The 12,735-nt window shown below is 39.9% G+C and overlaps 1 protein-coding gene across 3 annotated transcripts in view; it reads right to left on the bottom strand.

The window, feature by feature from the left end:
- LOC143019068 (protein fem-1 homolog B-like) overlaps window positions 1–12,735 on the bottom strand; it is a 174,318-nt gene that overhangs the window by 45,442 nt on the left and 116,141 nt on the right. For all 3 annotated transcript variants that reach the window (XM_076174843.1, XM_076174799.1, XM_076174915.1), the window contains one exon: window positions 5,555–5,659. In XM_076174843.1, coding sequence (XP_076030958.1) covers window positions 5,555–5,659 — 105 coding nt within the window. The remainder of the gene's footprint in view (window positions 1–5,554; window positions 5,660–12,735) is intronic.

Below are 12,735 nucleotides of genomic sequence, written 5' to 3'. Positions count from 1 at the left end.
AGCAGTGTCGCAAGACACAGCACATCCACAGCAAGGCCGCTTCATTAAATTGGCGACTCCCCCTCTCCGTTCCCCCATGCATAAAAGGAGAAGATGGGGAGAAATCCCTTTGGGCTGCGTCAAATTTTCCTCACACATACTACCTCACCCCCCATCATGATCCATATACAACCATTCTCCATTCACCACTGTCTTCTGTCCTCTTCCGTCCTTCCTCAACAGACATTCCCCTCTTCCCCAAAGCCCCCTTCACCCCATCCATCCACCTCATCCTAGGATGTCCCTTCATATTCACTCCCTCAACATCTGCCTTCTATACCTCTTTTACTAGTCTTTCTTCACTCATTCTTTCCATGTGTCCAAACCATCCTAATACTCTTTCATCAGCCCTAGTTCCCAACTACCTTTCCACCCCTGTTCTTCTCCTCACCTCCTCATTTCTCACTCTATCTAGCCTAGTAACCCCCATCATACTTCTCATACACCTCATCTCAAACACATTCAAACTCCTTCTCTCTTCCTCTCTTATGTTCCATGTTTCTGCCCCATACAGTGCTGTTGGCACAATCACTCCTTCATACAGTCTCCTCTTAGCATCCATTCCCAAATGTCTATTCCTCATTACACTCTTCAATCCACCAAGGCATTTACTCGCTTCTCTCAATCTACATTCTACCTCCACCTTTTCCTGCCACATTTGCACCCAAGTATCTAAAACTATCCACCTCCTCCAGTCGCTCTCCCCTAATGCTCACTTCCAGTCTACTGCCACTTTCACCCCTTGTACATCTCATCACCTTACTTTTACCCACATTTATCTTTAGATTTCTTCTATCCAACTTCCTTAGTCCCTCCTCCGATCCTGCCACAAGCGCAGTGTTGTCCGCAAACAACAGCTGGCTCACCTCCCACTTTTCTCCATTTTCTTTAACCATCTCCAATCCCTGACCCACTACCCTTGCATTTACCTCTCGCACTACCCCATCTATGTATAAGTTGAACAGCCAGGGCAACATAACGCATCCTTGACGAAGTCCCACCTTTACCTCGAACCACTCACTCTCTCCATTTCTAATCCTGACACAAGCTCTAATACTCTCATAAGAACTCTTAACAGCTCCTAGAAGTTTTCCTCCTATCCCATATATCTGCATAACCTCCCACAGTGCCTTTCTGTCTACCCTATCATAAGCCTTTTCCAGATCCATGAAAGCCCAAAAAACATCCTTCCCCTTTCCTATAGCTTTCTCACATATTTGTCTTACCACAAAGATCTGATCTACACAACCTCTACCTGTCCTAAATCCACACTTTTCCTCACCAATTACTCCCTCTGTTCCTCTCCTAATCCTCTCAATCAAGATCCTCCCATAAGCCTTCCCAACTACACTTAACAAGCTAATCCCTCAGAAACTACTACATTCACACTTGTCCCCTTTTCCCTTGTGAAGTGGAACTATACAGGCACTCCTCCAGTCCTCCGGCACTCTACCCTCTCTCCAGCAAACATTAAATAACCTCACCAGCCAGGCCACCATCACTGTACCTCCTTTTTTTAGACATTCTGCATGGCATCTATCCAGACCAGGTGCCTTACCTGCTTTCATCATCTTAACAACTGTCTTCACTTCATCCTTCCTTATTTCTCCTCACTCATCACTCTCATTTTCTTAGCATTTCCCACTGCAACTATCTTTCCCTCCCTATCCTCCTTCACATTTAGCAACTCCTTAAAATATTCTGTCTATCTTCCCCTAACTGCCTTCTCTTCCATTATCATCTCTCCATCTGCACCTTTTACCTTTTCTTCTCTACTTGATTCGCCTCCTCTTCCTCTCTTAATTTCTTTCCAAAACATCTTTTTATTACTTTCAAAATTTTCTGTCATACTCTTACCCCACTTCACATCTGCTCTCCTCTTTGCCTCCTTTACCTTTTGCTTTACTTCTCTTTTCTTTTCTTTGTACCTCTCATATGACTCCCTCGTCCTATTTTGTAACCAATCTGTGAAAACTCGCTTCTTCTCTTCTACAACCTTCTTTGTTTCCTCATCCCACCATTCACTACCCTTCCTTCTATTTCCTCCTGTCCTTGTTCCACACACTATCCTTGCACACTTTATGACTCCCTCCTTGAACCATCCCCATTCCTCCTCCACATCTAGCTCTACTCTATCCTTCACTCCCTCCCACTCCTCCCTCAGCTTCTTCTTGTACTCCTTCTCCTTTTCCTTTTCATTTAAAGAGTTCACTCTAAGCACCTCCCTACCTTTTGGGTGACTAATGCAAAATAGATAAATTGGGAAGAATTGAGTATGGGAGGTGGAGACGAACTCTGGGGAAATGTCCTACTGGATATGACCATAGATTACATATTAATGCAATGGGTTAATGAAAATACTAGATTTAGACAAAACGAAGAACCATTGAGTCTAGATTTGTTATTCACCTCTGTACCAGAAATAGTAGAGGAAATAAATTATAAAACACCAATTGGGAAGAGTGACCACATTCTAATAGAGATTGAACTTAAGGAACAAAATGTGGTAAGAAGGAATGAGAAGCATTGAGAAAGAAGACTGATGTACAACAAAACTGATTTTGTAAAACATAAGAAAATTTTCCAAAATACTTGTTGGGAAAAATTTGCAAATGGTGAAACAAAGACGGAAGAGAAATGGAACATTTTCAAAGAAATTTATAAGGAGGGAACAGACAAATATGTGCTTAAGCGGAAACAGAAAAGGGAGTACATAAAGTGCTGGTATTATAAAAAGTGTAGCGATGCTAAAAACAAAAGAGACAAAGCTTGGAAAAGATGGAAAAGGGACAAAAAAGAGACTACCCGGTAAATGGCAAATATACATTAAAGTGAGAAATGAATACGTAGACATAAGAATAGAGGAAAAAAGAAACTATGAAAAGGATATAATAGCAAAATGCAAAGATCAACCTAAACTGTTCTACAGATATGTAAATGACAAACTAAAAGACAAACACAAAATAATAAAACGGCGTGTAGGAAATCAAGAATACACAGAAGATGTAGAAATGGCTGAAGTAATGACCAGACACTTTAAGTCTGTTTTTACAATTGAAAGCTCACAATTGTGGGATGATAAGTCACCAGGAAGGATCCCCCAAAATGGAAGAAATAATGGTGACAAAAAAGAAATAAGGGACCAAATGAAGAAACTCGATGTCAGAAAGTCACATGGCCCAGACAAAATAGCAAACTGGATACTAAAAGAATGCATAGACAAACTCATGGACAAATTACACAAGATAATTGACTTCTCACTCAAAGAAGGAAAAGTACCACAAGACTGGAAGAATGCTAACATTGTACCAATATATAAGGGAGGAGATAAAGAAAATCCAACAAATTATAGACCAGTATCCCTGACAAGCACAATTGCAAAAATATGCAAAAGAGTCATTAAAAACATACATACATACATACATATACCAAGGCTTTTTCCCCCTTCCAAGGGAGGTAGCCAAAAAGGGAAAGGCATAAAAACACTCCCACCCATTTCATCCCCAAATACACTCCACACCCCTCCCACCCTTCCTCTCATCTGAGCACCTCCTGGATGACGGGTCATCCCTGCACCCCGCCCACCGCCCTGGGTCAGAAGCAGTGTCGCAAGACACAGTACATCCACAGCAAGGCCGCTTCATTTAATCGGCGACCCCCCCTCTCCGTCCCCCTTTGCATATAAGGAGAGGACGGGGAGAAATCCTTTCGGGCTGCGTCAAAATTTACTCACACATACTACCCCACCCCCCACCCCCCTGCCCATTCCTCCTCATGCAGTCACAACATCATCCATATACAACCATTCTCCACTCACCTCTGTCTTCTGTCCTCTCCCTTCCTTCCTCAACAGACATTCCCCTCTTCCCCAAAGCCCCCTTCACCCCATCCATCCACCTCATCCTAGGACGTCCCCTCATGTTCACTCCCTCCACATCTGCCTTCCATACCTCTTTTACTAGTCTTTCTTCACTCATTCTTTCCATGTGTCCAAACCATCCTAATATTCTTTCATCAACCCTCTCTCCCAAATCCTTTTTCACCCCTGTTCTCCTCCTCACCTCCTCATTTCTCACTCTATCTAGCCTAGTAACCCCCGCCATACTTCTCAGACACCTCATCTCAAACACATTCAAACTCCTTCTCTCTTCTTCTCTTATGTTCCACGTTTCTGTCATTAAAAACAAATGGACTAAACACTTGGAAAAGAACAAAATATTAAACCCCAACCAATTTGGATTTAGAAGTGGAAGATCATGTACTACAAACTTAATATGCTTTTACTCGATTTCTAGACATAATACAAGAAAGAGGTGGCTCGGCAGATTGTGCCTTCCTGGACCTACAAAGGCTTTTGACAAAGTACCACACAAAATCTACTAAGAAAAATTGAACTAATAGGTGGAATAAAAGGGAAATTATTGGAATGGATGGGAGACTTCTTGAAAGGAAGAAAAATGAAAGTGATACTTAGAGAAAAGAACTCAAAATGGGTAGACATGAAGTGGAGTACCCCAAGGCTCTGTATTGGCTCCAATAATGTTTGCTAATTATATAAATGACATGGATGAAGGAATTAAATGCTACATAAACTTCTTTGCAAATGATGCAAAACTATTGAAGAATGAGTATCGAAGAAGACTGTAAATCTTTTCAGGGAGATCTGGACAGTCTGGAACTGGAGTAAAAAGAATGAAGTGAATTTCAACATTAAAAAATGTAGTATAATGGAATTTGGAAAAAGCAAAAACAGAATATCCGGCAAATACAAAATTGGAACAAAAGAAGTTACAATAGTAAATTCAGAAAGAGACCTAGGAGTGATCATTTCAAATGACATGACACCAGACAAAAATGTAAATAAAATAGTTGGAGAAATCTACAACTTAATAAGATCAATGAAAGTGGCCTTTGACTGCATGGATGAGGAGATGGTGAAGAAAATCCTAGTTACACTGATAAGACCAAAATTAGAGTATGCAGCGACACTATGGTCACCCAGTACAAAAAAAAAAAAAAAAAAAAAAAAAAAATATATATATATATATATATATATATATAAAGAAACTAGAAAGAATTCAAGAATTCAAAGAACACTAACAAAGATGGCACCAACACTCAGTATGCTGACATATGAACAAAGATTAGAAAAACTAAAAATATCAACACTGGAGCAAAGAAAAGAAAGAGGCGATTTGATATCCATTTACAGAATTATGAAAGGGATGGAAATCCTTCACAGGGATGATCTAATTAAATGGGACAATAGAAATACAAGGGGACACAAGAAGAAACTTAAGAAGGACAGCTACAGAAGAGATATGAAAAAGAATAGCTTTCCACATAGAGTGATAGATATAAGGAATAAATTAAAAGAGAAAACAGTGAATGCTAAAACTATACACGACTTTAAGAAAGAACTGGATGCGGAATGATACAACTGCGGGTCCCTACGAGCATAGCTCTTCTCCCGCAAAATACAACTAGGTAAATACATGAGAAAATTATTACTTACTTGCAGACATGGTTAGTGTGAAAATCATCAACAGGGGTATCAGGATTCACAGCAAGATGAAGAAGCGAGTGCCCGGCACGAGTGGTTGCATTTGACCTAACCAATCTGGAAAAGAAAACTTTACATGCATAAAGTTCTTCACTTCTGGCTACCATTTCATAATTAATACTACACATGTATTTCTATTCTATCACTTAAGAAATACTGCCACGTAACCAAAAATTTTGGTAATTCTCCTGTAAATTCACAGTTACGGTATTTGGTAATTATTACCTTCAATTCTATTTATGGTAAGAAAAATTCACAGATACGGTATCCGCTCGTGTTTTGTTTACACCGTACTGTGGCGCCACCACGCTGTGCAGCCACCACAACGATCAGCCTCTTCCCATGTTTCCCTTAGAACACAAGTTAAATCCTTACGGTGTGTTTTATGTAGATATTATTATCACGACGCACAGTGACGCACCCATAATGGCCACAAAACGTTCTGCAGACACTGCTGGAGTTGAAAACGCAAAGCGAAAGAGTAGTAGTCTGACATTGGAGGTAAAATTAGATCATTTGAAGAGGAAAGAGCAGGGAGAAGGTACGTCTGCCATAAGTCGAAACTTGGGCCTATCATCTGATAGAATACATGGCGAGTGAAAGGTAAATAAAAACATTTCTGTTTATTTCTTTTACACAGTACTTTACATTTTCTTATGTGACTATTTTCATGTATTTTCATGTCTGTATGGGTGACTTTCGACGTGCTGGAACACATATCCTATTATTACATGTTATTATGGGTTAGGTATAGGGTAATTTCAATTTGCGGTAAGGTTTTCAGGAACGCATATGTACAGTATAACGAGGACTTAATATATATATATATACATATAAAGATAAGGTAAGAAATAAGTGATATGCACAGTCAAAGGAGATAAAATGTGAATACAACAAAAAATGAGGTTGGCAGGTGGTGTGAAAGAGAAACAAGAAAATGGAAAGTGGAAAAGGGGAGTGGGTTGAATGAAAGGAAGTGTAGAACGAAGGGTGGAGAAGGAAGGAAGAGAAGGAGTAGGAGGAGGAGCTTTGGGAGGGGAGAGGAAGGAAAAAGGAAAGGGTAAGGGAGAGGGAAGGAGAGGGGAAAGAGAAGGGGGTGGGGAGGGGGAAGGGGTAGGCAAAGGGAAGAGGGAAGTGGTACAGGTTTTTGAGCCATTGTTCATGTTTAAGTAGGACTGGGTGTTCTTTGCTGCTATTTTGTATTTAATGTGCTAACTTATTATTGTAGTCATCTGTATATAAGAAACATTGGTATTTAGTTTTGGTTCTAGAGTTGGGAGATCACTTAAGAAGAAGTTGAACAGTAATAGTGAAAATATTGCACCCTGAGGGACTCCATTGTACAGCCTTTTCATTCCTGAGATTTGGTTGATTTGGGTTACTCTACATTATGGGACCAATGATTGGTACCTACATGTGGTGGTCCTCCAAAATGGAAAGCAAAGCTACCCATTTTCAAAACCCATCAACCCCCTCATCTCCATCAAGAGGTTGTAGTGTTCTGTAGCCAACATGTAAAGTACCCCCTTAAAGACTCATGACTGCCAAGTACCAGATCAAGACTATCGTCACCCCTTAGCACGGCACGCGTTTGATTAATTTATATATATATCACTTTGACAAAATGTTGTGGCACATATGTAATTAATATTCATGAAGAACCCACAGTCGGAATAAAAAGGAAACTTTAGAAGAATGTGTAACTTCTATATTTCGGCTAATAGCTATAGCCCTCTTCAGGAAAGTACAGATTACAAGAATTTGCAGAGACATAAGTACAAAGACATATGTGAAGAAGGGGAACAAGCAGAGTTAAAAAAAAAACAGGATGACCCGTCTCGCAGGGCGGAGTCAGAGGTGAGGGGAAGTGTGGGTGGAGGTGTGAGGTCATGGGAAAGTGCGGGAAGAGTCAGGAGGGTGATATTCTTCACCAAGCGGCTCACAGCTAGCCGTGAAATGTCTGGGGACCATTGACCTTTGGAGATGTTCAAGTTCGGACATTCTTCGATTAAGGCTGATTCAACAATTTTTCTTCTAAAACTACAGTTGGACTTGAAACAGAATTTTGGCCTTGTCCCAGTCAAGACTGTGATTTTTGGTACTGACGTGTTGGAACACCACGGAATTTTTCTTGGGCATACCTGATGGATCTTTTGTGCTCCATTAACCTGGTGGTAAGATCCCTTCTGGTTTGACCAAGGTACATCAAATCACAATCTTTACAAGGAAGGTTATACACTCCTGGGGACTCATTTCCTTTCAACCTTTGATGAACATTAACAATTTGTTTGTGAACCATATTGGGATAATGATAGGCAACTGTGAGACGCTTGTTGGGAATTAATTTAAAAGAAGAACTGATGGAGTTACAATATGGAATTTTTAAAACATCTTTGAAAGAGGGTTGTGTGGTGGGAACTGAATTTTTAAAGTGGCTGGCTCTAGCCTTGCTGAGGGCTTGATCCAAGAACCAGGACGGGTATCCCAAATTCAAAAGTTGCCTTTTTTAACTCTGCGTGTTCCCCTTCTTCACATATCTCTTTTTACTTGTGTCTCTGCAAATTCTTGTAATCTGTACTTTCCTGAAGAGGGCTATAGCTATTAGCAGAAATATAGAAGTTACACATTCTTCTAAAGTTTCCTTTTTATTCCGACTGTGGGTTCTTCGTGAATATATATATATATATATATATATACATATATATATATATATATATATATATATATATACAGTGGCCGCGAAAAGTTTGGGCGCAAAATTATAGGCGCCCCAACTTTCCCCTAAACTCAAAACATGCGAAAAATACAACTTTCCACCCAAACTTTTTGCTATTTTTCAATGCTAGCGTTTGTACCCGTATTTAGCCGAGACAATACACACTATTTGGCAACTCTGTTTAGGCGCACTCAATGTCACATGGAGTCACTTTCTAAACATCTCTCACGGAGAGTAGTCTTTTTTTGCGGTGGTCTCTGTTTTTGTGCCTTGATATCTCCGTAATGGGAAGTGGTAAAGAGCTGGAAAGAGACACAGTTGTTACAATCATAACCCTCTATAAGGAGGGTTATAAGTGTAAAGATATTGCTACTCGTGTGGGAATTGGAGTGCGTCAAGTGCAAAAGTGGACCAAGAAATTTCGAGACAAAGGAAGTGACATCATTCCTACTCAAAAGCATCGCTCTGGTCGGCCAAGGAAGATATCAAATCGTACTTCTACAGTTCTAACTGCCTCCTAATAACCGTAGGAGGCAGTTAGAACCGTAGAAGTACAATTTGATATCTTCCTTGGCCGACCAGAGCGATGCTTTTGAGTAGGAATGATGTCACTTCCTTCGTCTCGAAATTTCTTGGTCCACTTTTGCACTTGACGCACTCCAATTCCCACACGAGTAGCAATATCTTTACACTTATAACCCTCCTTATAGAGGGTTATGATTGTAACAACTGTGTCTCTTTCCAGCTCTTTACCACTTCCCATTACGGAGATATCAAGGCACAAAAACAGAGACCACCGCAAAAAAAAGACTACTCTCCGTGAGAGATGCTTAGAAAGTGACTCCATGTGACATTGAGTGCACCTAAACAGAGTTGCCAAATAGTGTGTATTGTCTCGGCTAAATACAGGTACAAATGCTAGCATTGAAAAATAGCGAAAAGTTTGGGTGGAAAGTTGTATTTTTTGCATGTTTTGAGTTTAGGGGAAAGTTGGGGCGCCTATAATTTTGCGCCCAAACTTTTTGCGGCCACTGTATATATATATATATACAAACATACATATACCAAGGCTTTTTTCCCCCTTACAAGGGGGGTAGCCAAAAAGAAAAAGGCATAAAATCATTCCCACCCATTCCATCCCTGAATACACTCCACACCCCTCCACCCTCCCTCTTATCTTAGCACCTCCTGAATGACGGGTCATCCCTGCACCTTGTCCACTGCCCTGGGTCAGAAGCAGTGTCGCAAGACACAGCACATCCACAGCAAGGCCGCTTCATTATATCGGCGACCCCCCCTCTCTGTCCCCCCATTGCATAAAATGAGAGGACGGGGAGAAATCCTTTCGGGCTGCGTCAAATTTTGCTCACACATACTACCTCACCCCCCATCCACCCGCCCATTCCACCTCATGCAATCACATCATCATCCATATACAACCATTCTCCATTCACCCCTGACTTCTGTCCTCTCCCGTCCTTCCTCAACAGACATTCCCCTCTTCCCCAAAGCCCTCTTCACCCCATCCATCCACCTCATCCTAGGACGCCCTCTCATGCTCACTCACTCCACATCTGCCTTCCACACCTCTTTTACTAGTCTTTCTTCACTCATTCTTTCCATGTGTCCAAACCATCCTAATATTCTTTCATCAACCCTATCTCCCAGCTCCTTTTCCACCCCTGTTCTCCTCCTCACCTCCTCATTTCTCACTCTAGCCTAGTAACCCCCATCATACTTCTCAGACAACTCATCTCAAACACATTCAAACTCCTTCTCTCTTCCTCTCTTATGTTCCATGTTTCTGCCCCATACAGTGCTGTTGGCACAATCACTCCTTCATACAGTCTCCTCTCAGCATCCATTCCCAAATGTCTATTCTTCATTACAGAAGGAGTAATTGGTGAGGAACAGTGTGGATTTAGGACAGGTAGAGGTTGTGTAGATCAGATCTTTGTGGTAAGACATATGTGAGAAAGCTATAGGAAAGGGGAAGGATGTTTTTTGGGCTTCTATGTATCTGGAAAAGGCTTATGATAGGGTAGACAGGAAGGCACTGTGGGAGGTTATGCAGATATACGGGATAGGAGGAAAGCTTCTGGGAGCTGTCAAGAGTTTTTATGAGAATAGTAGAGCTTGTGTCAGGATTGGAAATGGAGAGAGTGAGTGGTTCAAGGTAAAGGTGGGACTTCGTCAAGGATGCGTTATGTCGCCCTGGCTGTTCAACTTATACATGGATGGGGTGGTGCGAGAGGTAAATGCAAGGGTAGTGGGCAAGGGATTGGAGATGGTTAAATAAAATGGAGAAAAGTGGGAGGTGAGCCAGCTGTTGTTTGCGGACGACACTGCGCTTGTGGCAGGATCGGAGGAGGGATTGAAGAAGTTGGTGGCAGAGTTTGGGAGAGTATGTGATAGAAGAAAGCTAAAGATAAATGTGGGTAAAAGTAAGGTGATGAGATGTACAAGGGGTGAAAGTGGCAGTAGACTGGAAGTGAGCATTAAGGGAGAGCGACTGGAGGAAGTGGATAGTTTTAGATACTTGGGTGCAAATGTGGCAGGGAAAGGTGGAGTGAAAGTGGAGGTAGAATGTAGATTGAGAGAAGCGAGTAAATGCCTTGGTGGATTAAAGAGTGTAATGAGGAATAGACATTTGGGAATGGATGCTAAGAGACTATATATATATATATATATATATATATATATATATATATATATATACATATATATATACATATATATTGAATGGCAAGATTATTATTACAGAGTTTTTTATCTGCCTTTTCTTTTTCTCTGAGAACCTTTTTCCCTTCCACGGGAAGTTGTCTTATAATGTCACCATATGACATTGTTTTGTAAGTTACTTTGGGCATGGGTTTACCAAAGTGAAAAACTGGCCAGAACGCGTTTTCACACTACTTAGTGCTTCATCAGTGGCTAGACTGTGAATATGTGATTGAATTTTTATGTTTATATACTATTAATGTAGGTCTGATATTTCATTTTGAGGCTTCTGATTGGCTAGTGGGCTGGGCAGATAAAAAACTCTGTAATAATAATCTTGCCATTCAATTTAACCAAACATGCTTGAGAGAAAATCTCCTGCCCATATATACAATGAATACATATATATATATATATATGTATATATATATGTATATATATATATGTATATATATATATATATATATATGTATATATATGTGTATACATATATGTATATATATATATATGCATATATATATATATATGCATATATATATATGTATATATATATATATGCATATATATATGTATGTATATGTATGTATATATATATATAATATATATATATACACACACACACACATATATATATATGTATATATATATATATATATATATATGTCTCCAATCCAACATTTTAATTTCTCTTGTAAATACATACATGTGGCCCACGGAACCAACAACACCTACATTGCTGTGCCCCAAAGAAGAAAGAGAGAGAGAGAGAGAGAGAGAGAAAAGGAAACCTAGTTTGTATTGAATGGGAGGGGAGAAATTGTGGGTGTCCGAAATGATATCTCTGCAGTGCTAGTTAAATGTATTAAGGCATAATTGGCAAAAAAATGAAGGAAAATAACAAAAAGTCTGACTCGAACAACAACTTCAAAGCAAAGTCACTTAATAGCACCGTGCCAAAACACAATATAAATAATCATTGCGAGACCCCAGTGGCCACGAGGTTATACCATGACAATGCTTTCTCAGGATTCAGTAAGTAGTACTGGGTGTCCATAGTGTTGCTGCGTACTCCAGTTTTGGTCTTATTAGCGTAACTAATATTTTTTTTAATCATTTTTTCATCCAAGCAGTCAAATTCCACTTTCATTGACCTTACTAGGTTGAAGGTTTCTCCGACTATTTTATTGATATGTTTGTCTGGTGTCATGTCTTTGCTGATTACTCCAAGGTCTCTTTCCAAGTTCACTTTTTTGACCAATTTTATAATTTCTTTATATTCTATTTCTACTTTTTCCAAACTCCATTATACTATACTTCTTGATATTGAAGCTCACTTCCCACTTTTGAGTCTATTTCCAGATTTTGTCCAGGTCAGACTGTAATGATTCACAATCCTCCTCTGTTCTTACTTTTAGTATTTTTGCATCATCTGCGAAGAAATTCATATAACACTCTACTCCTTCATCCATGTCCTTTACATATATGGGAAACACGATTGGAGCCAGTACCGAACCTTGGGGGGCACCACTTATCATTTCTTCCCAATTCAAGTATTTGTCTCTAATTACTACCCTCATTTCTCTCCCAGTCTGGAAGTCTTCCACCCATTCCAATAATTTTTCTCTGATGCTACCTATTGATTCTATTTTTCTTATTAGTTTCTTGCGTGTTACCTTATCAAATGTTTTTTGTAGGT

The sequence above is a fragment of the Oratosquilla oratoria genome, chromosome 1, assembly GCF_046742065.1.
Source record: "Oratosquilla oratoria isolate Oo_2021 chromosome 1, ASM4674206v1, whole genome shotgun sequence".
NCBI lineage: Eukaryota > Metazoa > Arthropoda > Malacostraca > Stomatopoda > Squillidae > Oratosquilla > Oratosquilla oratoria.
This window is presented reverse-complemented; position numbering and strand designations above follow the sequence as displayed.